This window comes from Egretta garzetta, unplaced genomic scaffold (genome assembly GCF_000687185.1).
Source record: "Egretta garzetta isolate BGI_Z169 unplaced genomic scaffold, ASM68718v1 scaffold136, whole genome shotgun sequence".
Lineage (NCBI taxonomy): Eukaryota > Metazoa > Chordata > Aves > Pelecaniformes > Ardeidae > Egretta > Egretta garzetta.
Genome location: NW_009260066.1, coordinates 6,041,248 through 6,066,709, shown reverse-complemented (window position 1 = coordinate 6,066,709; position 25,462 = coordinate 6,041,248). Strand labels below are relative to the sequence as shown.

The following is a 25,462-nucleotide window of genomic DNA, read 5'->3' as shown; positions in this document are numbered from 1 at the left end:
AATCTGCAAATAAGAAGGCCAAGTCAGGGCTTATATAACAATTTTTACTAACAGATTCTTTCCCTTCTTTTCTTAAGAAGTGAAGCTGCAACAATGCACCTAAGTAGTACAGTGAAAAAAATGACAAACTACGCAATAATTATTAATTTTTAAAAGCTTTGCAGGATAAATACCAACACTAGCAAAGATCTCAGAAGAAGGAAAAGAAATAACTTACTATTAGTGTAATGTTGTTTGCCTTAGGGTCTATTTCTGTTTCACCTTTCATAAGGCTCAGTCTAATAATGAAAATCTCCTGAACTTCAACTTCTTCATGAGGATAGATTTGTAGATTAATAGCTCTCAGACCTCCTTCTCCTTCTCCGAAATAGAATGATCCATTCACTGGGTCACCAATGTCACTATTCAGGGGAGATAAAACCTCTTCTGAGTTGGGTCCCAAGATGTCCCAATTAATCTGTAGGAGATACCAGTTTCTGATTTAGTGTGGTGATATAATAGCCTCCCGGGGAAGAAATGACAGAGTACCACAAGTGACACAAAAATTCTTCTATCTGGTAACTTGCTGTGCTTAAATCTTTGCTGCTAATACAGAATAAAAAAATATTCATAATTAATTCTATGTGGGAAAATATATAACCCCTTGGAAAAATAAACAGGACAAATTACAAATGAAAATTTTTAAGTGTCAGTTAGCCACAACGCCAGTTTATGAAATTCTAGATATTAGTAATAAAAAAGAAGAGAAACTGAGAGTTCTTTAGCACATAACAGGAAACACAGAGGCCAGTTTCTATTTCTCTCCCTTTTGTGATTTGTTTTGTGATGCTCCCCAAATGAGTACTCATGATTGAAACCATTCCCTGTGAAGTGTGATATCAAGACAGAAAATGGCAAATATTTTCTTAAGAAAGTTATTCATCCCTCAAATGATGATTCATGCTCCTTCAGCCTGATTAAAAGGTAGAATATATTCAAAATTTACCACAAATTAGATTGCTTTTGAGGAGGTCATACTCATCACTTTAAAATTATTATTTGGGCCATTTTAATTATTTTCCAGTTTCTTTAAATGACTTCTAGAAAAAGTAAAAGACGACCATGGAAATATTTATATGGGGGGAGGAGGAGCTGATGGCCTTTACTGCCAATCTTCCAGTCATTTGCCAAGACTGAAAGGCCTACTTTGGTTCATATTTATACCTTCACTTTGCCAGTGATTGGTACAGAGCAAAAAAAAAAAAATCTAGAAAACACAAAGTAAACAATTTACTGAGAAAACTTTGACCAGCTTTAGGAAGTAGTTCAACCGAATTAAATTAAATTACTGGTGGTGCATGAAATTAACCATATTTTCAATGGGATTAGGAGCTAGTTCAAAGTGAAGTGCCCAAGACTATAATAAAAGAAAGTAGGAGGAGAAAGAGAAGATTAAAAGGGTAACAACATTTTCTGTTATACAGCAACTATATGCAATTCTTGTTTAATAAACAGCTGCAATTATCCTACTACAAATCGGTTACAAAGAAGCTCTTGAAGGAAATGCAGGAGCTTTTTGACCTAATCATTGGAAAGCTTTCAGCCTTTGATAGCCAGGGCCCACCTGTGTCTCCCCTAACAATCTTCCAGTCCTTTCCAGCACCAAGGACACTGCCATGGGTGTATCAGGATTGGGAAGAATAATTCGACTTTGGTTGAGGAATCGGATGACGCCCTGGGGGGAGTCACTTTTAGCAATAGTGACCTGGCTCACTAGGTGGAGCCCAAGGACTGCTCCACCAGTGGCTCCTGTCAGCTGGATTTCAAATTGCTCTGCAAATTCACTGCATGGAAAAAGAAAAGAAGCTTCTGTGATATCTGAGGAAAAAAAAACTATACTTATTAATGAAATCATTCATCCAACTGGATCTGTTTAAGGTCTACAGAAGTCATCTCTGTAAACATACAGTAGAAGGTTCCTCCCATTTGCATAGAATGGTGACATCTGAAATAAAAATATTCTATTTTCTAGTCATGTTAAATTTTTTTAAAAAGGCAAAATATTTTATTATTCACAGTAGTACTATTAACACACAAATTTTCTGATAATCTAAGTAAAAAAAAAGTATTTGTTTGCATAAAATTTAACAGGAACTATGAAACTCTAAGAATAGCTTCTTTTTTCCCCCTTAAATTTAGGTGATTTTTCAGCACTGCAGCAATTTGTTTTTCAATTCCAATTCTACACACATGCTAAAAAAAGATTTCTCAGAAATAAATTATTGAATAAATATCTGAAAAAATAATTACCTTTCTTCATCATCTATAATAGAGATATAAATAAAAGTCTGGTTCTGGCCATGATAAAAAATGACAGAATTATTATGGATGACATAGTCAATGCCATTGGGAAGTGCAGAGATACTTCGAGAAAGAAAATCAGCTGTTACATAGCCGTAAGTTCCACGCTTTCGCACAACAGGAATCATGATTAATCCAGCATCCTCTTCCACTGAAAGAATAATTGAGGAAAAGTGATTTTATCTCAAAATTTATGCCATAGCCACAGATTTATCTTCTAAACCACACTGAAAACTTAAGGCAAACTTACCCTGTAGAAGTATATACTGTGGATCAAATTCTATGATGCCTTCTGCATTATCACTTTTTGCTATAGTGACTCGTACAGTGGAGATATTCCCTATTATCGGAGGCTGATCCATCTGTAGACCATTTTCTGTTATGGTAAAATCAAATCCACTTGCAAGAACATAAAAAGAAAATTGCATAAAAAAATCTTGTGAAAGTGTTAAGATACAGGTATGACAATTTATTAATTACCACAAATACTTTTATTTTCTGACAGTTATCATTGCAGACTTTTTGGTCACACTTTTTCAAACTATTATACATGCAAAAATAGTTGTTTATTCACAGAAATGTGTATCTTTCATTATTTCTTTCTCATTTTATCTTCCTATTTGAATTTCATGCAACTTGACAGTTTGTATGTAACGTATGGACTTTTAGCTTTAATAAATCTTAATCAGCAAAATCTTTAGTCTAATGTTAAAATAATTGGATGCCCCATATATCCAATTTCTATTATGATTACTATCATAGCTGTCTTATGAAATTTTATGGTAGAACAGCTCAAATCTAGTGGTGACTTTATGCAGATTTTCTTTTTATCTTTTAATCAGATTCCAAATACAGTTTGTTCTTCTGCTTGTAATCAATCAAATGTGAAGTTTATCTTTACCTTCCTTGGAGTTCAACTTTGGTAATCATCACTGAAAAGTCTTCAGGACCTTCAGGGAAATCATCATCATGAATTTCAACCAAAATCATTTTACTCTCCTCATGTGGTTCAAACAACAATTCCCTTACTGTGGGAGTGAAATCAATTCCCTCCTCTGCAGTCCCATTTATTATCCGAAAGCAAAGACGCACTTTGCCATAGGCTCCCCTGGAACGCACGACAGTGATGTTAACCTGAGGGAGAGAGGACATCTTCAACAAACGGCTTTGTTTTTCTGTTACAGTTCCCTTTAGGAGACTGTTCTAAAGACATCTTCTCAATGGTTCTGTCAGGTAACAACAGTTTGCTTCAGCAAAACTTAGCAGATAGCCTTCCTTCTCAGAGTATTAAACACCTCCAACAGCCTCAGATGGCCATTCTGGAGACTGTGCTACGACAAACGTAGAATAAACCTTGCATTATTTTTTTTGCCTAAAGTTACGCATAAATCTAGCAACAACATTGATAGCTATCGATATTTTATATGGGAAGGAATTTTAATCTAATACCCATTTTTCTTCTTCTGTTGTTTGCATTAGTTCCCGTGAAAATGTAAACTCTCCATATGGAAAATCACTGGCGGCCATGGTAATATTTGCTGTGCTGCTAGATTCATTTATGAGTCCTCCATCACTGACTCCAGTTAGCTGAAACTGGTAGTAATGCTTCTCCTCGGGGCGGTTGTCATCTGCAGCCTGGGGAGAAGAACCAAGGGAAGCTAAAAGGCTTTAAGCCATTTCCAGGGAGAGAGGTATAATTAATTTCTAACCAAGATGCTAACTAAATAAAAGGAAGTACTTGAAATAGCTACTGGTGTAAAATCTCTCATATACCTGTATTAGAACCACCGCTGCAGACTGCCTATCTCGCATTGTCAGGGTCCCCGATGTCTCAATAAATTCGGTGTGGTGAGGAGGTGTTATATTCCAATATATTATGATCTCACCAAAAATCCCTGGGCCACGTATCAGGCTGCAGGTAAGAACACAAACACAGATTTTATTTTCTACCTTTAATATTTAAGACCCAATCCAGAGACAGACAGTATATCATATTGTTGTGCACGAAAGAAATGTTATCAGCACTGTGAAGCTTGAGTTTTAACGCACTAAGTCTCTATTTTAAGATCTTTACAATTCCCTCTTCAGAGCAATAACATTTTTGCAGTTCTGTTTTATTTTCCTATGTTGGGGGGCATCTTGAGGTGTATTTTTACCGAGAGGTCTTTAAAGTTTCTTTGCAAGTATAGCCCAAAGGTGTGGGCTGAAAACTGAGCACTCTTGTTTTCATTCTGCTTTTCTGGAGGTAGATATTCAAAACAGAAGGGAAATGGACTTAAGGGTAATGCCCAGAGGCAATTTGGTTTTTAAGACCGAAGGACACAAGAATTGCCTGAGAAATGTTCTGTCTGCAACTTGACTAAAAACTAGAGCCTAATCCTCCTCATGACACCAGTCTTGGTGAACTAAGTCATGGCAAAAACTTATCTATACCTAACATGATGTACTGCATGATCTCCAACTAGAGCTGCACAAAGCATCGCTTTGTCTTTTGGGCTTCTCAGGGCAGCATGAGAAGCTGTTCTGCTGCTTATATTTCCTGGTTCACTGAGGGAAAGTATGGTAAGCCTTTCTCTCAATACTCTTAGAAGGTATGGTGACATCTTCGTTTCTTCATCATGTTTTCAGTTGACCAAAGGCAGTGAAATAATTGCATCTTCTTTCAACTAAAAACCCAGTTCCCACTTGGGTTATGCTAGCCAGCGTAACAACATACTGAAATACAGCTCAGGCACCAATCCTGAACTGAATTCTGGAGAGCACAAAGCATCTTTAAATATTGTTGATTCCCTTCCCCCCTTCTTTGATTAGAATCCTCTTTCCTTTAATGCATCCATGTTGTAAATAAGGCATAATTGTAAATAAGACTGAGAGGAATATTTGGAGCTCCCCAGTAATACTGAAAAGACACATACATAGTATATTCTGCTCTTCTTGAAAAACAAGCATCTCATTCTAAAAATAGTTCTGATTTTAGAAGTGATAATGAAATGCAGCACTCAAGACATTCTTGCCAAATGTGGATTCTCATAGCTTTTGCAACTGACCTGTTGTCCTTCCTTTGGAAAAATGAGTGACGTACCCACCTAATAAGAGCAGTTCCATTATAATTTCCTAAAGGTTCTCCAATCAAAACATGCTTGGATGAATGGGCAATCCCAACAACCCCAGAAGCTCCTTCATCGCCCAGAATAGTGATGGTTGCAACACCTACAAAGAGAACAAAGCTCCTCAAGGTAAATTGAAAGCTAACTAATGAGCAAACTTTTGTAAATTTTGTGACATGAGTGGTTACACACTGGCTTCCCAGAGTGGCCATGGAATCCCCATCCATGGAGATACTCACAATTTGAGTGGACAAGGCATTCAGCAACCTGATCTAATTGTGAAGTCTCCTGTTCTTGAGCAAGGTTTTCAACTAGATGACCCCCCTTGGATGGTCCCTTACAAATGAAATTATTCTGTGATTCTTAAAGGTCTGAACCTGGTTTTGGTTTTGGCTTCTTTTTGTTAAAGAATTATTTACAATGTTAAAATTTACAACGCAAAAGTCTACACCAGCAATTAATTCAGAGTGAAAAATTATGATCTAAAATTCTCTTTGATTTCTTCAGACAAGGAAACGACTTAGGGAGGAAGACTGACAGTCAAAACTGCTACCAGCTAGCTGCACACAAAATATATAAGCACTGCAGTCTAATACAAACAGTCTTAATAGAATTCTGATATGAAATGTTTCAAAATGTAACATAATTAATTAATTCTTTACCATTTATAGGGGATATCTCTGTGTCACCAGCAGAGACCAGCTGAATGGTAAATGTTTCATTCCCCTCCAGCAGACCATCTTGTACCACATGTAAAACAATCAACTTCTGCGATTCATTCTGCATCACGTAAAGACCAGAAGATACATTAAGTGAAACTAAGAAAATACAGTATTATAAAAAAGTTTTTCTCTTTAAAAAATCAAGTTTTAAGCATGCATATGCTTGATATATGCTGTCATACTTCTTGAATATGACATTTCTGATCTGGCTAAAATGTTTTCTCACAGATAATAAACAGCAAAAACTGTCTCTCAGGCATTGTGTGCCATCCCAAAAATACCCAGGCTATTTTCAACTGAGTATTTATTGAAATTACTTCAAAATTGTATTCACACATAAGTTTTCACCTTAGAAGAAGAAGAAACTTTCTATACAAATTTCATAAGAAAGTTCATATTCAATAGAATACATGCATTCTAAGGATTAACATTATTAAGGTTAGATACATTAGGCCATAGAAAATTCCTGTCTGATCCATATTTTTGTCAGCGGGCAGTAGCGAATGCTTAAAATAAGAATATAGGAAAAAAGTAGGTTCACATTGTATAACTTCAGTACACCATACATACATACTTGTATTCTTACATATAAGAACTTCAGGAAGAAAAAAACAATGTCCAGGCCTATCAGTAGAGAAAGGACAGCAAAATGATAGCAAAACTTTGCCAAATACTGCTGGTCTTACCAAAAGCTGTTTTTCAGCTGATCAGAAATAAAAGAAACAACCAGTATCCCTATTTATTTAACGCAAAATAGCCTTGTACAGGCAGAATAGATTATACGTAGCGTTAAAACACTTTTCTTCATTAAATATTTTGAGTAGTCTGTAAAAGACCAATATTAAGATAACAATATCTTGACAGTATCTAGTATTTTGGCTCCTACTTCAGAGTTTTAACCTGTCATGAAACACAAATCAAGTAACACTGTCCAGTTTGAAGTCACCAGGGTGTTTTGTTATTTAATTTTCGAAATCTGCAAATTTAGAGCATTCTTTTATCTTTTTCACCATTTCAATATAAATTGTCTCTGGAATAATGGAATAAACATTGTTGTAATAATTCTTCACATTCAGTACATTTTTGTTTCTCTTTCTTAATTGTAAAAACAATTCTGATTTGAAGAACCTATCTCCCTGATTATTACATTGCTCTGCCTTAAAAAGAGCATGTCATCTTTCCTTTCTTGCTTGAAAAAGCACAGCATACTGCTAACCCCACCGGTTCAAACTGGCCTTTTCCTAGTGCTGTAATAATTAGTAACCCCCCACTTCTATAAACATGTAACAACAACCATGCAAACACTCATAAGAAGAATAAAGTATTTATAAACGTAATAGTAAATAATTTATTGCAATATCAGACATACCTCGTTGAAGTGAAGGGTACCGTTCAGAGGGGTCAGATCATATCTGGCTGCTTCCTCAAGAATCCATAACACTTCAGCTTCTCCTTGTCCTCCCTGACTTCGACTGACAGTGAGCAATACAATGGCAGCAGAGTCATCAGGTGTCTGAGGTTCCTTCACTGTTACCTGATGAAGAAGGAGAAGGAGGAAGTAGGAAAGGCTGTAGGAAAAGGCATCGATGGTGACTTGAGATAAACAACAAAACACATTGTCAGTGACAATGTAAAACAAGGGCAAGAGTGAAAATCAACAGGAAGATAACAGGCGTAAGGAATGTGTTGAATTCGGCTAGCAAAGATTAGTCACTCGTGTTATTTCTGTAAGCCATGTGATTCAAAGCAATTACAGACAATGAGTCACAAGCAGGCACAGCACCAGCAAAATGGAGAGCAGCAGAATCATTCACCGACAAGAACTAAGATGAGTTACATTTCATAATTTCTTTCCAAACTTTACTTTCAGTAATACAGATTATAACAAAACCATTTTAATATCCAACAAGACTACTAAAAATCCTGCCAGGGATGTCCTGAATTGTTAGTACACTGAATTAAACTGATTCAGTCATGCAGAAATCTACATCTATGCAGCAGCACTTTCATTGCTCTTACCATGCTACACAGCTAGAGGAAGACAAGCACTAATATGCCTCTCAACGCAGTCATGTCTTCCACCGCAATGAAGGCTTACCAAAATTGGCTATGTGTGACACAAACCCACTACCCAACTTTAGCAGAAAAGAGTGCAATCCAAACCAAACTCACGTTCTTTTCTTCAAATCCAAATACTCCAACAGGGGAATCATTTGGTGGGATAGCAACAGTCACCAGGGTGTCATCCCCAAGTCTTGCACCACCTGTTACCCTCACCAGGGCAACCTTGAATATCTCAAGGAATTCAACTTCACTGTCATCTATGATGGTAATTTCTATTTCTCCTGTAGACTGCAGAAATTATAAAAAAACAAAGAGCAACAAAGTTTAATTTATAATATTCTATGAATTGTTAGAAAAAATCTGAAATTTAAAATAGATAACTTATCTAATAATAGATAAACACATACTGCTCAGTTGTACTTGTTTCTTATCATACTTGTATATTTATAATAGAATAACAAAATTTCAGGGGTGGTTCTTAAGTCCATCAACATAAATCTTGTACGTTAAGAACAGCGGACTGCTCTGCTTTGGTACACAGTAGGAAGTGCAGGTAGACAATATTGTACTTAAGCCAAAATTCTGCTCACAAAGTATATCTTTCTATTTGCCAAAGACTAGTTCTGTCCACTTGAAATCAAAACCCCTTGTGTACAGTAAGTATTTGCAGGGGCAGCATGAAATTTAAAACTGTATGTAGAACACAGATAAGAAAACATACAGGCTTATTCTGAGACTTTATAGAGAAGACAGCTTATGTTATAAATTTTCAGTGTAACACGCTTTAATATTAGAAATTATGTCTTCAGCTGTGGAGGTACCAAAGGCATACAACCCTATTTGGTCAATGCTTATGAACATTCTGCTTTTCCATGTTAAAAAACTGAAGCTGGGAGCATCGCTGGCACACGTAAGGCCATAAATAAAATGTTTTCAATGAAAAGATGCAAATTCTGCTGGAAGAAACACGAGAAACTCTTAAACAGGTAACCCTGAGACATCTAAGCTTCCAGCAAGCACAAACCTGCCCATCTGCAAATGTAAGGTTTCCAAATGATGGTGTGAAGTCTTCAAAGCCAGCAGTTGCATGAATGGCTTCCCAATACAGAGTCGCTGACCCAAACCTCCCAGCCTGTCGAACAACTGGAAGTTTCAGTGTATTCCGTGGTGGTGGTACCTCATAACCAGCAACAGCTCCAGTTATATCCTGTAAATTCAATAAGAAACTTCTGAGTATCACAGCAACCTTTTTTTTGTTTGTTTTTTTTGGTTTTTTTTGCATATTGACTTGCAGGTAAAAATAAATTAAGAAATACGTAACCATTTGTAAATTTGTTTGACTTTAGCATTGACCCTTCTCTGAGCAAAAGTCTAGATTAGGTGATCTCCTCAGGTCCCTTTCAGAATATTCTGACACCAGTTTTAGCACTTCCAGCTGCCTACAAATTTCATGTATTAACTGTGAACAACCTTTTAAGATGCAATTTTTTGTCTGGTATCTGGCATTTTTATCCAGAAAAATTTAGTGTCATAAAACCTATTAAAACACTATCAAAACTGATCTGAAAACACAGAATCTCCTGATGGAATGCTATTTTAAATATTTTTCATTTAGACTTACTTACCTTTGTAACATTGAAACTAAATACTCCTCTGGCATCATCGTTTTCTTCAATTGTTATTTCAGCTATTTCTAACCCAAGCCTCTTCACACTTGGCTGACCTCCAGTGCGAGAACTGACCAGTTGCACATCGGTAATATTGATTATAAATCCCTCCTGTAATTCTGGAACATTGTCCTGCAAAAATATTTTTAAATGTCACTTTTTTAATAAAACATTGTAAGTCCTAGTGCATGCAGGAAGCTGACTACTTGTAGGTTGCGTACTGTTCAAAAATTCTCAGCGCACAGGAACATACAACCAATCCCTTCCTTCACACCATATGAAAGGTGAAAAAGACTACCTTTGCTGAGCTTTAAAAACCGAAGCTGGCAGTCAGATTCCAGATCTGTAAGAACGGTGGAAAGTATTGCTGGCTGTCACTTGTTTCTCCTATCTATAAGAAAGGTGGCTAGATTTCAGAAATGAAGCCAGAACTTGAAAAGCAGTACCTCCATTCTGAACATATTTTAAAAATATACGTATTTTTGGTGAAAAAATAACATTTCCTGAACTAAAGAACAAATCTGTTAAGAGGCATGTGAAGTAAAACAAATCCTCTGTAAAACCCTGCAACACATTGAAAAACCAGCAAGCACCTACGACATTTGTAATTTTTTCCTTTATCATTATTATATATTCATTTTGGGACTACAACAAAACCAAGAATTTGGTTCAATCTCAGTGATGAGTACTCAAATACTTTTGAAAGAGATGGCCATAATTCTTACTAATGTACAACCACCTGACGAGGCAAGAATCCCACTTTAGCCTTTTCTAGAATGCTAAATCCTACTTCTGGTCTAGAAACGGCACCTTTTTCCCTTTCCTTAAAAGACTTTATTAGCTAAAGTTGTTGTTAGACTACTCACGGGCAAGATAGTGACTATGACAGAAGTTATTGTTGTGTTCTCTGCCATAACGATTGTCTTCTTTTCCAGTATATAATCCTCATTCTCTGTTGCTTGGTTGGAGAAGGGGAGTTCGAAGTTAGGTGTGGTGCTCAGCTGAACCACAACCTCTCCAACAAACCCTTGTTCTCGAACAATTTGTAAAGTCAGAGTAGTTGAATTCACTTGTCCTGTAACAACGAGAGGAAAAAAATTAAGACATAATTGCTTCAACCCTTGCCCGGCTTGATTTTCAGCTCGCCTAATTGTATGGGAGCTGGCTGCTAGAGCCCACTTCCAGTTCTGCTCAGCAGCACAACAACACTTGGGTAATTCAGTGACTCAGGCAAATGAGCACGTACAAGTGCCGTGAACACAGACAACACACAGTGTGTACATCGGGAAAGCATTTTAAAACTGGATCTAGCTGAAGAATAAAGTACGGAATATTTACAGCTTTAAATGTTTGCTACACAAACTATTACTTCAACTCTGGTGGTTTTATTCAGTTTTCCTTCAAAACTCCTGGCCTTCACATGCCTGGATCACTACTGATTCTAATACAGAAAGCAGCACTGGAGGCAGCCACTCTGGCTGTAAATTTTACGTTTCCTTAACTCAAATGTTGAAGAAAATGAGATACACTTTGTATCAGTGAGGCTCAAATCCCTTTGGGGAAAGCAGATTTGCATTTTTTTTTCCAATGAACCACCAAACACAGCATTTGGCTAAAAGTGGAGAAATAGGAACAGATAAAAAGCAACAGGCTTTGTACTTCAGACTAGTTTCCATTACTTGTATTAACTAGAGACTACTTCACAGCTAGAACCTGTATATAATTCATTAAAAATACAACATTTAAAGATTGGAAAAGAAGCTGTGCAACAAAAGAAACCTAAGAACATGCCTTGAATCCTAACTTCAAAGTACAAATGTTTATAACACGCATGTGTGTGTGTGTCTGTAATGAACCAACAGAACCCCTTCAGAGGTGCTAAAAAGGGGGCAACACTAATTCACTTTAAAATAGAACTGGTGAAGAGGTTTCATTTGCAATAATATTCTGATGGAAATTGTATTTTTCATTAATTCTATCAGTTCATATGGACAGGATATTAAAGTGCCAGGGAATTTCAGTTGGGCTTTTGAAGTATGAATAGCCCATCAGGCAGCTGCTGGAAAGCCACCAGGCTGCAGGGGATGCCAGAGCAATCAGCTGCCCAGCTCCCTGGGCCAGCGGGGAGGCAGGAGCCGGAGCACCGCCGCAGCCCTCCTCTGGACAGCTGCCTGGCACGTCCTTTACAATTTCACTTGGTGCCTGGAAGGAAAACTGACATAACCCAATCAAACAGGCAGCTGGCAAGCAGAAAAAAAAACCCGATTCAGTTTCCTTGAAGTGGAATTCACCCTTGCTCTGCTTCCTTCCTTCCCCTATCCCACAAACCAAAAAACTCCCCTTTTTGGCCCAATTCATGAGCAAAGTCTTTCTACGTAAATTATTTTAAACAATATATTGATCCCATTAAATGGGCAAGTTTGGCTTTTTATCTAAATAGAAGTAATTTATGTACCAGTGATTTGCCACACAAGACAACAAGATTTTGATAACGCCCCCTAAACAAAAATGACGGGATAACACTGGTAAACGCAGTGTGAAATACAGCATAAAATGTATGTAGCATAGTTACATATTTTACAGGATAGTTCTGCTACAAATTTTTAATAGAAAAAATACATAAGGATATAATACACATATTATATATCACGTATATTATATATGCATATATTAAATCAATGACCAATAATATATATTATATAAAATATAGTGTATTGTATGCTATATATGTTATATGTTATATATTGTGTATTATATATTATATATGTGTTATGTATATTTTATATTATACATATTATATATATGTGTGTGTATATATGTGTATATATAATCTATACATTATATATATTTTATATATGTGTGTATATATATAACTGTTGTTATAGCTTCAACAATGCTGCCTTTGAAAAAACATATATTTTTTCCTAAGCATCAAGAGGAAGGACTACCTTCTGGCTCTGTGACTTTCACAAAGAGAGACTCCATATGCCACCCAATCACACCATGCGGAGAGTCACTGGGTAAAATGGTAAGTACAGCTCTTGCTCTTTTGGGATCGATGACAGCTCCTCTTGCGGTATCCTGAACACCCACCGTGGTGACATGGGTGAGTGTGATTTCCACAGTCTCTGAAAGCTCTGCAACACCGTCTGCGAGAATTATCAGGGTGATTGTGGACAGGGCCTGACCTTCTGAAAACGTAATCTAAAGTTTTAGAGAGGGAAGGGGGGGGAAAAAAAGTCAAACTTCTTCTCAATGTTGTTTTACCAACTGTTTTACGCTACAAAACGCTATCAATTAAAAAAATACACACACACACACACACACACACACACACACACACACATACATATATATCTATCTATATAGAACAGAACCATAGAATACCAGGTTGGAAGGGACCTCAAGGATCATCTGGTCCAACCTTTTTTGGCAAAATCATGGTCTAGACAAGATGGCCCAGCACCCTGTCCAGCCAAATCTTTAAATGTGTCCAGTGTCGGGGAATCTACCACTTCCCTGGGGAGATTATTCCAATGGCTGATTGTCCTTATTGTGAAAAATTTTCTTCTTGTGTCTGAGTGGAATCTTCCCAGGAGTAACTTGTACCTATCACCCCTTCTCTTTTCCATGTGACCCCCTGTAAAAAGGGAGTCTCCATCTTCTTTGTGGCCACCCTTTAAATACTGGAACATGGTGATAAGGTCTCACCTAAGCCTTTTTTTCTCAGGTCTGAACAAACCCAGATCTCTTAGCCTTTCCTTATATGGCAGGCTTCCCAGGCCTTGGATCAACTTGGTGCCCCTTCTCTAGACCCTCTCCAGCCTTTCCACAACTTTTTTGCATAGCAGGGACCAAAACTGAACATAATATTCCAGCTGTGGCCTGTCAAGCGCTGAGCAAAGTGGGATGATGATTTCTTTATCTCTGCTGGTGATGCCCTTGGTGATGCACCCCAACGTCCTGTTGGCTGCCTTGGCTGCAGCAGCACACTGCTCACTCCTATTGAGCTTGTGGGCCACCAGGACCCCCAGGTCCCTTTCCACAGAGCTGCCCCCCAGCCAGGTAGATTCCAGGCTGTGCTGCACTCCTGGCTTGTGTTGTCCCAGGTACAAGACCTTACACTTGTCCTTGCTGAACTGCATAAGGTTCTTGTTAGCCCACTCTTCCAGCCTATCTAGGCCTTCCTGCAGGGGTGGATCTCCTTTCCGAAGTGTCTACTTCCCCAATGAGTTTGATATCAACAGCAAACTTCATCAGGGTACACATGGTGTCATCATCCAGATCACTTATGAAGATACTAAACAGTATTGGGCCCAATATCGATCCCTGGGGGACCCTACTTGTGAGAGTTTCCCAGTTTGAAAAGGAGCTATTTACCACCACCCTTTGGGCGCGGCCTGTCAGCCAGCTCCTCACCTACCACACGGACCACTTGCCTAGACCGTCACGCATCAGTTTCTCCAGGAGAAGGCTGTGGAAAACCATACAGAAAGCCTTGGAGAAATCCAGGTAGACAATACCCACTGCTTTGTTGACCCACAGTTTGCTTAAGTGACCCAAATACTGCTTCACTGGCCTTAGGAGGTCGGTAGAAGATGCCTACTAAAGATCCCCCTTGGAGATGACCCCTCTGATCTTGACCCAGCAGCATTCAATAGGACTTCCATAATTGATGTAGTTGACTTCTATACATTCAAGGTTCTCCTTAACATAGAGCATGACCCCTCCTTCTCTTCTTCCCTGCTTTCTTTACGAAACAGCCTATAGCCACCCACTGCAATCCTCCAGTTGTCCCAACATGTTTCAGCTATTCCTATGATATCATAAATTTCTGATTGGGCACAGAGCTCCAGTTCCTCCTGTTTGTTCCCCAGGCTGTGTATATATACAAAAGAAGTGTACAGAAAAAAAAATATGAGACCCAGAGAGACAGGTGACATAAAGAAACACTTTGAGAAAAATGCAGTGTGGTAAAATAATTTGAAGTACAGCTCACAAAGCAAGAAATACATTCTCAGGCAGATGCATAATAATCAGAAACACCAAATTCGCAGTTACAAATGACTCTATGATTCTATGAAAATGAGTTCAGTATAACCAAGTCAGCTATAGCTACCCACTTTACAAAGAAGCATTCAACCTGGGACCTCTTTCTGACAACTACACTCCAACTTCAGGCAAACCAGCTCAGTTGTTTCAAAGTGATCATATACCTTCATTATCACAGAGTCACACAATGGTTGAGATTGGAAGGGACCTCTGGAGATCACCTAGTCCAACCACCCTGCTAAGAACAGGTTCAACCACAGCAAGCTGCTCAGGGTCATGTCCAGCCAAGTTTTGAATCTCTCCAAGGACAGAGACTTCCTAAAGTCTCTGGGTAACCTGATCCAGTGTTTCTCCACCCTTACAGTAAAGTCTTTTCCTCATGTATAAAATGGAATTTTCTGTGTTGTGCCCATTGCAAGCAGAGGACATGGCCAAGAAGTATCTGGCTCCACCTTCGTTACTCTTGACCCTATGTATTCATAGTTGTAAGATCCTCCCTCAGCCTCCTCCCATGTGTCTGATCCTCCAGTCCCTTCATCGTCTTCATGGCCCTTTGCTGGACTCACTCCAATATGTCCATGTTTCTCATGCTGGGGAGTGCAGAACTAGACCCAGAACCCCAGATGTGTCTCACCGGTGCTGCATACAGGAGAGGGATCACCTCCCTCAACCTGCTGGCAATGCTCTGCCTCAGACCAGTAAGCACATATAGCTGGCTCATGCTCAACTTTCTGTCTTTCATTACATACCTTTCAAGTTATTCAAAATTACATGTCTTCACTCAGGTTTCTTGCATAATACATTTAAGTTTAAGACTCTCCCAAAGATTAAAGAGGAAGAATCAGTAAACTGTTGACAACTCAACATCATTTCCTCTGCAATGTACTCGGTCTGGCTGGGCTGCAGTTAACCTTCCCCAAAAGCAGCCCATGTAGTGCAGTGCTTTGCATTCGTGGCTGAAATGGTGTTGATAACACAGCAACAATCTGGCTATTGCTGAGCAGTGCTCTCACAGTGTCATAGGTTGGGGCTAGGCAGGAGGCTGGGAGGGGACACAGACAGGATAGCTGACCCAAACTCACCAAAGGGGTATTCCATACCATATAATACCATGTTCAGCAATAAAAGCTGAGGGTAAGGAGGCAGGGAGGACACACACAGAGATGACCATTTGTGCTTATGGCATTTGTCTTCCAAAGCAAATGCTACATGTGCTGAGGATCTCATTCCCAGGAAGTGGCTGGACATCTGCCTGCTGATGGCCAGTACTGAACAAATCCCACTTTTTGCTTTGCTTCCATGCATGGATTTTGCTTTTCTTATTAAATTGCCTTTATCTCAAGCTTTTCCACCTTATTTTCCCCCCTCTCCTTCTGAGAAGGGGCAGTAAGAAAGTAGCTGGGTGGGGTTTGAGGAGCCAGCCAAGGTCAACCTACCACATATAAATATGTCAAAAGAATTATGAACATATAATATGTATCAAAATCGCTGCTAATTGAAGAAATGTCTAGTCAAAAATCTTGTTAATTTTTTTTTTTCAGATAAAATGATTGAGAAACGCTTTGTCTGTCTATATTCTTATTGCTAAGTTCAAAGGGCCGGCCACCTGATCAGACCTCACTCAACATGGAAGATGTGTCTATGAACACTTAGACTACACCTGCACAGAAGGATAAACAGAAATTTCCAGTGAACAACATTATACCTTTACTTTACCTATTTGTTTCTTCCTACTTGCAGTCGTATGCAGGGGAATCATCTAGCATCCTTCTGGAATGCTCAAGGAGTACTTTAGTAATTTCAGAATGATTGTTTTTGCATCCTTGATTTCCTCTCTGTTGATTTTTCTCTAAATTTTTTATCCTACTTCAGACCCATTATTTCCAGGTGCAGTTTATTTCTACAGTCTTTTGGCCTTTTCTTCCCTCACCTGTGGCTTGTGCTGCAGCTCTACAGCTTCAAAGCCCATAGGGCTTTGTGTCTTCCACAGATGGCCACCAGGTGGAGGCCCTTGACTTACAGAACCTAGCATCTGTGGGTCCTAAGGCATACCAAGAGCTTTGGCTACCAGGAAACACTGGATGGAACATGGATGGAAATCTCAGCATTCTCAGAAACAGAGAAAACGGGCTCTTGTGATATTCTCCCGGGCCACTGAAGATCTCAGTTGTGTTGACAGGGTCAGGACGAAGAGCAAACACTCCCAGATTCCCACCTATGCCAATGATTTGACACCGTAGCTGGATCTCGCAGCAGGAAGAAAGGAAGATGGGGGCAGGACACTACAGATACACATTTCTAGTGCCTGTACAGCTTTGCAATATCTGGTTATAGAAGAGCAAGAGTGACACTGTGGTATCATGTGCCAGCCAGAAGGGCAAACTGCCAGAATCACAGGAAAGGACCAGGAAGCCGGAATTAACAGAAGAGTGGGGCAATCTGACATGTACTGTCCTTCTCCCTCAGTACATCTGCATCTATTGTCTGAGGCAATACAGTCAGTGCTTCCCTAATATCAGTGATGTTATTACCTACCATTCCTGAAGCTGGAAATACGTCACTTATGCTCCCGTTAGCGATCCACTCTACTGTAACTCGTCCATATGTTCCTATTAAACGTTCAATATTTAAGGTGATTAAGCTGTCCTGTTCCATTTCTTCAACTTGCTTAAACAAGGAACTCTGGAACATATAAAGTAGCAGAACCATAATGTTATTTTCTTATAAAGAAAAGTTTCTTTAGGGATTTGGGTATTCAACAGGGGCCAGTGATACTGGGCATCAACAATTTAATGTACAATTAAGTAGCTAAATGCAAGTTCATTGATTAAATTTATATATCCTAATTTTCAGAGGTGCTCGATATTCCCAGGTTTCATGGATGTAAGAGTTTAAAATGTCAGGCCTCTTTATCCTAAGGCAAAAAACCTAATGTTTTTTGTTTGGGTTTTTTTCTTTTTTTTTTTTTTTCTTTTTTAGGACAGTATTTTATGTCCAAATCGTATGAAGTAGGTAACAAACAAGTGGACCTTCAAGACAGACATATTTTTACTGCTGTTACTTTACTGTTATTTACCCTCTTCACACAAGTCCAGGTGCAATGTTTCATTTCAGTAATGACACCTGTGTTTTCTATCTCCAGTATTCATTTACTATATACCTGTCTAGACAACTTACATGGTGTTTGCTGATTTAAGAATTAACCACTCCAAATAATACATTCAGACTGACATCTTTTCCAAAGAAACTATTTTATTCTGGCAGATTGGCTCATCTTCTGACATAACCCAATTACTGTCTTTTCAGTGGGAAAAGATCTGCTGATTTATTCACTTAATTCCCTTGATCAACCAACCAGTAGTGACTCTAGGGTGGTATCACATATTCCATCTGAAAACTGAGTTTTTAGGTTGTTGCAAAACCAAGCTGGTAAATTCATGTGTTAATCTAAATGTAAGGGGCTTGTAAAAACCTCACAGTAGGGACAGGCTGTGGAACTGATTTTCTATCACCTTGTGTCCTATATAATCACATAGCAATGCTAAATGGACATTAAAAAGCTTCTAACTCAGGTTGCTACAAGACCTTAGAAAACAATCCTGTCACATGCTTCAGTTTACAGTTTTAGTATGTCTGTTTTCCATTATTCAGAAATTATACATATATATATATATATAAATGATTTACCTTAGAAGTTTTACCTGAGCAAATGCAATGACTCCATAGGCATTGTCATTGGAAGGAATAATTATGTTAACAAAACCATGAACACCAATCTCTGCACCTCCCTTAGGGTTTTTCAACCACACTTTGAAGCATTCTTCCTCCTCTGGGATGACATCATCCAGGATATTGACTGCTATCACAGCTTCCATGTCGCCAGGATCAAATATCAATTCACCTGAACTAGCATAAAAACACATACATCGAATAATCATAAACTGAGGGCAGCTGATTAATAAACTTTGAAAGCACTGCTGCAAATTTAACAAGCATTTTTGGAGGTGGAATTATCATTTATATTCTTAAGGAAATAATTGAGGTTTAAAGGCTGTGGGGTTGGTTGTTTGTCTTTTTTTTTTTTTTTTTTTTTTTTTTTTTTAAATTACAGTAGATCATAGAGTAACTGAAATTAATTAAGAAAGTAATTTAATTTATCCTAAATAAAAGCTTTAAAAAAAATCAAGTCATAACTGCAAGGCTTTCTTGCCACATTTTAAAGACAGTTATGAGGCTGTTTGACTTCAGGTTACCTTTAACCAACCTGTGAAAAATTCTCTTTACTTTTAATAAGCACACCACACACAGAAGGACATAAAGCTCTCCAGTATAACAAAAAACAGTATCACAGAAAAAGAAACGCAAGAGCTGGGAGAAGGTGATATAAACCAAAAAAACCTACCTAGGTATAAAATCTGACTGGTTGGAGATAGTGGTCAGCTCATAAATCTGGGAGCTGGACGCTACGGACAGAGCAATCAAGCTCTTGCTGGAGTTGAGAGACCTTGCAGTAGCTGAAGTGATATGATCTGCATAGGGGGCTTCCAGCATTACGGAGAACTGGTTCTCGTCTGAGTTCCAAGAATACAGTGTTGTTGCATCCCTACTGGATAGGAGGATGTGAACTACATTGAGCAAGGAGGAGAAAAAAGAAATATTCAGTGATATATTTAAAAGTTCTCCCTGTAATGCCAGAAATGGCCTTGGCAGCACAATGACTACAGCAACTTTTAAAGTCTGATAAATACTACGAAAAAATGGGCACATGTATTTCTGCAATTCCAGCTTTATAATCTAGGATTTGAACAAATACTGCCATTTAAGTCTTACCTAAACCTGAAGAAGGCATGAAGACATGGATGTTTCTTACAGCGCAGACTGGAAGAGACTGGAAGTGTCTAAAGGTAGATTGCCCTGTCTCCCAGATGAAAATTTCGGAAGAATTTTCAGATTCTACATAGGAGCAAAATGACAAATTATTTTGCTGCCTGTTATCGCACACTGGTGGCCATTCAAAAGGCAGAGTTTGGCGGCTTTAATTATGAAGTGAGACAAATTACTATATTTTCCTTCTTACTTGGTGCATACCTCTCCTATGAGGCCAGGCTGGGAGAGTTGGGGTTGTTCAGCCTGGAGAAGAGAAGGCTGCGGGGAGACCTGATTGTGGCCGTTCAGGGCTTAAAAGGGGCTTATAAGAAAGATGGGGACAGACTTTTTATTAGGGCCTGTAGCATTAGGTAATGGTTTTAAACAAAAAGAGGGCAGATACAGACTAGATCTAAGGAAGAAATTTTTTATGATGAAGGTGGTGAGACACTGGCATGGGTTGCTCAGAGAGGTGGTGGAGGCTCCAGCCCTGGGGACACTCAAGGCCAGGTTGCACGGGGCTGTGATCAACCTGATCTCATGGAAGATGTCCCTGCTCCTGGCAGGGGGGTTGGACTGCATTGGACATTTAAAGGTCCCTGCCAAGCCAAACCATTCTATGATTCTCTGATTCTGTTCTATGATTTGCTGACTGATGATCTTTGCATATCACAAAGCTCAGAGAAGTTTAGAAAGGGTGCGATCAGCAGCTAGATGAATAGAGTTATTATTTCCTATTGTTCTTGGGAAAACATTTCATTAGTTTCATAAGTATTTGAGAAAAAATGCAATGCTTTTATTTCCTGAGGGACAAAACAGAGATTACTTTGATAAAATGCTTATCAGTGAATTGTAACTCCCCAGTAATACTTTAATCCCTGTCTGAACTCCTTTACCCCAAATGCCTTTGCTACCAAACAAGCCAGCATATACATAGCAAACTTGGTGTTTGTATTCTGCTAAATACCTTTTGCAACAATTAAATAGACATCAGATCCAGAAATCCAGGCCTCCATATGTTTTATTTCTTTTGCTGGTAATTGATGAAGATTCCTAAACTCATTATTCAACCACTGGTACAAGAGCATGTTCTGGCTGCTGTTTGACAAAGAAACTAATAGGTACATAATGCCTCCTCTAGGAAACAAGGCTATGTTCAGAGCTCTGTAAAGTGGAAGTTGATGGTGCAGCACAAATATATCTTTATTCCACTGGAAAACCTGTGGGAATATGAAATATTTTTTCCATTCATAATTAGCATCAAGAGAAGAGAAATTAAGTGTCATGATGAAAAACTGGGAAGACTTATAATGAACTGAATTCCTCATTTCTAAGGGGGACCCTATGTGAAGGTAGAAGCACACAGGTAAGTAAACACCTTGCTGCAAGCAGCTGTGCCTGTTTTTCAGATAAATGGGTCAGAAGCTATTTCTGTTCTTATAGGTGTTTAACATGCTAGATTTCAAAACAGCAATAAAATCAAACCAAATGTAAATGATATGTCAATGTGGAGAGTATTTAAACAAATCTAGAATTTAAAGTCTTAGAAATCCAGAAAAGAAACGGAAGTAATTTTTCAGAACTATATAATTATGGTCTTTCATTATCCCTTCATATTTCAAAATCAAAACTAACCAAACTAACCACATCAAAGCCAGGGAAGACAAATGTATTCTAACCTGGATGGAACTGGAACTGGTTGTGTGACTCACAAAAATCAAATAGTCCTCTTCATCCACAGCAAAATGTTTCACATGTCTGGTATCCAGAAGAGCAAGGGTCTGTATCTGTGAAGGAAATATGATGAGAATGGTGTTTGGAAGTCGCTTCAAGTGTCAAGTTTATACATATATACACACATCTTTAAGGATTGCAAATTTACATCTAAAACTATATGTAAAAAATAAAAATGCATATATGTAATTTTACAATTTAAAAAATATGTCTATACATGTGGGATTAATTTAAAAAAATAATATAACTTATCAGATATTTTTCAGAAAATGTTCTATGACTTGATTGCTCCACAGTTTCTTTCCTCCATTCCCAGGTTGTTTTCCCCCATCCCCAAAATATAAATATAGAAACACGCTAGACAACCATCTGTAAAAACCTACATCACTGAAGTCATGCAGGGTGTTATGGCCCCAAATTAGCTGAGCAGAGAGTGCTTTTTTCTAAAACATGACTGGACTGGAGGGCCTCCCGAGGTCCTTGTCAACCCCGTTATTTTATGCTTTTGTAAGTAAAACTGATTTACCTTCAGCAGCCTGCGTCCAGGCATGAATGCATACACACTGCTGTTGGAAGCTCCCTGCCCACCTCCTCCGTGAGTAATCACAAGGTAGGGAGAGGCACGGATTTGGAAAGGCACACAGTTCTTAGGATCCCACATACTGAAATTCTGAGGGAAGAATACAAAAATAAAATTGAGACTTAAATTCTTTCTTAAGTAGCATGCTTGGTGTTTGCAAGCAAACATTTACCTCGACAGGAACAAAAACTCCTTTCCACTGGTAGAGAGTAGAGAACGCAGCTGGAGGCATACGCAGCAGAACACCATACAGGGTTTCTCCTGATGTAAAGAAACACCAGCTAGATGCTGACTCTTCCACAAAACTTTGCAAGACAGACAGGACACCGATGCTACCCCCTGCAAAATAGTAAAAGAAAATATATTTATTCTCAAGGTATTTTTCAATGCCATTTTCGTGATCTACTTGCCAAAACCAGGCCTAGTATTGGACGTGCTGAAATTGACTCTAAATAGTTGGTACAAGCGTATGTAAATGTACAGAACTGTTATAGTACTGAGGATGACATGAGAGCTAAGCAATAAATGTATCCTTCATATATTACTATTGCATATGGAAGATGCATAGGCAATTTGAATCTGACTCAGAATGATTCAGTCTGAAATTCAGTCAGTGAGAAAATTAGCTGGATAGCAAGTAGTGAAAAAGGTGACAAACTACGAAATGTATGTGTTTGTCCTCCTTCTCCCCCTCATCACAACAAGCAGTCATGGCACTAAGGTTCTTCAACTGCCTGAGCTGCTCGACTGGCTTACTGAAAAAAAGCACTGCATTGTCAGAACTAAACTCCAAGAGCTAAGCTCGAGTCCCACATATAGGTCAGACAAGCTGCTGAGCCAGACAGGGTATTCATCCATGCTCAAAATCAGGCATTTCCTTTTTTGCCTTGTTATTTCAGCCTGCGTTAGTGAGCAGCTATACACATACCAGTGCTGGAAGAAAAAAAAAAATACTTAGCATAGAAATGGGAACAAGCAGGCAGAGAGGGAAGGATGGCTTCCTTCAGTGGCAGTGCTAACCTGGACCAGATTAAAGCGCTTGTGAAATTACAGCCTGAGACTCCCACAAATGCAGCGCAGTAGGCACACGAGGACACATGATGGAAAGCGTGCAGCAGCATTTTTTCAGACTAAGGCTATGTCAGGTTTACGTAAAGCGTGTCTCTTGTAATGCGTTAGAAAAATCCAAAGTTACAAGTAGTAAAGAACAGATATTATTAAACAGAAGACTAGCAACAATAGCGTCCACATAAGCAGCATGGAGAGCAGTACAGATTATTGACACTCCGGCAGAAGTGGCTGATGACAAGGTGACTCTGAAGTTGTTTTTTCCAACAACTTTTGACATGCTCAAAAAAATATTAATTAACGTGCTCCGTTCTGAATAGGTGAATTTACATTCCAGAGTTACATCTCCTGTATGTTTGGCTAGTCTCTTGCTATCACCACCCTGACAAAAGCAGTGGTCACGCTCGATAAAGGGAACGTACTGATGCCAAACGCAGTATCCGACAACGTCTCCCACTCAACACTCACAGACACGTTGAGCCCATTACTCCGTGAAACTTTCAAATAAACTGTAGTGTTAGCTTCTTCAGTTATGAGGAAACTTGTCCTAAATGTGAGAATTGTGCAAATAAAGAAAAAATTTATTATTTTTATAGTATACAAATAAGATTTTTACAGTACAATTCCACTGCACAATATATATCAGAAATAAAAAAAAAGAGTATCAGTAACTAGTTTTGCTATCTGACAGACTGATAACTACATTAATCAAGGTTGTCTGATGGTTCTTACAACAAGATCTTGGATAAATCATAGAAATTCAACAAAATCTTAAATCAGCCTGGAATTTAACACACCAGCTGTATGGTTTAAGCTAAATGATTTTTGAAAATGTCATTCCATATGGTTCATTTGCTTCTGAAAAACATCCCTGAGTGGATGTGTATTTTACACAAACTTAAAAACAAAAATAAACTATAAAATGCATGACTCCCTGGGCACTGATCTGAGGTTTGGAGCTCTTAACACGGATTACTATTAGTGGAATGTTTAGTGTCTAATGTTTTATGTAAAGTACTGTTTTATGAAAAAATCCATAGAGAAATTGATACTTCTAATGATGAATAGTCCATTTTAAGGGTTTTTCTGTTCTTTCGTACAGCAGTAATAATATTTGACAGACAGAGTCCTTTTCAAAATTACAAATGTTTTACAATTTGGATTGCTGAATTTCTTTACAGGGATTCATCAGAAACAGAACTGTAGAAAGATACCACCTCTATTGATTATGAAAAATCTCCTTTTAACTGAGTCAGCGTTAGCTACCTGTTTGTAATGGGATAGATGCTGAAAAGCCCTAGTGGAGCCTGGTTCTGTAATACTGTAATCATAGTTTGCACTCTTGTGCCCAGCCTGGCTCCTCCAGTTGGATTGAACAGGGTGACGATGAAGTGCTCATCCATTTCTGGTTCTTCATCCAGTATTGCAGAAATATGCAGAGTCTGACAAGAAAGCAAGCACAGAAAGTTGATGAGAGTTGGCAGCTAACGATGCCACAACCCCATCAGACCACGCTACTCTTTCTCTTCTTTCACTGTGTGCCTTTGGATATGGAATGTAATAGGTTTTGATCCTTTTTTCATACTTCAGTTCTCTACTTATTCCACACATTCCTTTGTAATTCATAGTTCCTGTACAGCTACCTGATCCCTTAATGCAGCTCAGTCAGCTTGGTTTGAATTTATTTCAGTGGGCAACTAAAATAGCTCCAAGGCAACAGGGTAATTCCACTACCTGTGCTGGGAAGAAAGAAGGAAAAAAGGCAAGAATAGAGGGATATGCTAAGGCACATGGAGGCCAGGGAGGTAATTCGAGATAGCCAGCATGGCTTCACCAAGGGCAAGTCCTGCCTGACAAACCTAGTGACTTTCTATGATGGCGTGACAGCATCAGTGGACAAGGGAAAACCAACAGACATCATCTCTCTGGACTTCTGCAAAGCCTTTGACACGGTCCCCCACAACATCCTTCTCTCTAAATTGGAGAGCTCTGGATTTGATGGGTGGACTGTTCGGTGGATAAGGAACTGGCTGGATGGTCACGTCCAGAGGGTAGTGGTCAATGGCTCGATGTCCGGATGGAGACCGGTGACGAGTGGTGTCCCTCAGGAGTCCGTACTGGGACCGGTGCTGTTTAATGTTTTCATCAATGACCTAGCGAGATCGAGTGCACCCTCAGCAAGTTTGCGGATGACACCAAGCGGAGTGGTGCGGTTGACACACCAGAAGGACGGGATGTCATCCAGAGAGACCTGGACAGGCT

General features: G+C 38.8%; 1 protein-coding gene across 1 annotated transcript in view; it reads right to left on the bottom strand.

Annotated features, from left to right (window-relative positions):
• ADGRV1 (adhesion G protein-coupled receptor V1) overlaps positions 1-25,462 on the bottom strand; it is a gene marked incomplete at its 3' end in the record, with an annotated part of 137,614 nt that overhangs the window by 27,442 nt on the left and 84,710 nt on the right. Inside the window, exons 46-70 of the mRNA XM_035896618.1 lie at positions 24,467-24,642; positions 23,623-23,747; positions 22,305-22,471; positions 22,079-22,222; positions 21,498-21,605; positions 20,786-21,038; positions 19,783-19,905; positions 19,355-19,577; positions 18,654-18,858; positions 17,488-17,634; positions 12,849-13,104; positions 10,767-10,975; positions 9,859-10,032; positions 9,258-9,440; positions 8,342-8,521; positions 7,539-7,703; positions 6,110-6,227; positions 5,427-5,550; positions 4,114-4,252; positions 3,790-3,975; positions 3,242-3,474; positions 2,591-2,739; positions 2,290-2,491; positions 1,604-1,823; positions 218-457 (exon numbers count right to left, since the gene is read on the bottom strand). Of these exons, the coding sequence (XP_035752511.1) occupies positions 218-457; positions 1,604-1,823; positions 2,290-2,491; positions 2,591-2,739; positions 3,242-3,474; positions 3,790-3,975; positions 4,114-4,252; positions 5,427-5,550; positions 6,110-6,227; positions 7,539-7,703; positions 8,342-8,521; positions 9,258-9,440; positions 9,859-10,032; positions 10,767-10,975; positions 12,849-13,104; positions 17,488-17,634; positions 18,654-18,858; positions 19,355-19,577; positions 19,783-19,905; positions 20,786-21,038; positions 21,498-21,605; positions 22,079-22,222; positions 22,305-22,471; positions 23,623-23,747; positions 24,467-24,642 (4,449 nt within the window). The remainder of the gene's footprint in view (positions 1-217; positions 458-1,603; positions 1,824-2,289; positions 2,492-2,590; positions 2,740-3,241; positions 3,475-3,789; positions 3,976-4,113; positions 4,253-5,426; positions 5,551-6,109; positions 6,228-7,538; positions 7,704-8,341; positions 8,522-9,257; positions 9,441-9,858; positions 10,033-10,766; positions 10,976-12,848; positions 13,105-17,487; positions 17,635-18,653; positions 18,859-19,354; positions 19,578-19,782; positions 19,906-20,785; positions 21,039-21,497; positions 21,606-22,078; positions 22,223-22,304; positions 22,472-23,622; positions 23,748-24,466; positions 24,643-25,462) is intronic.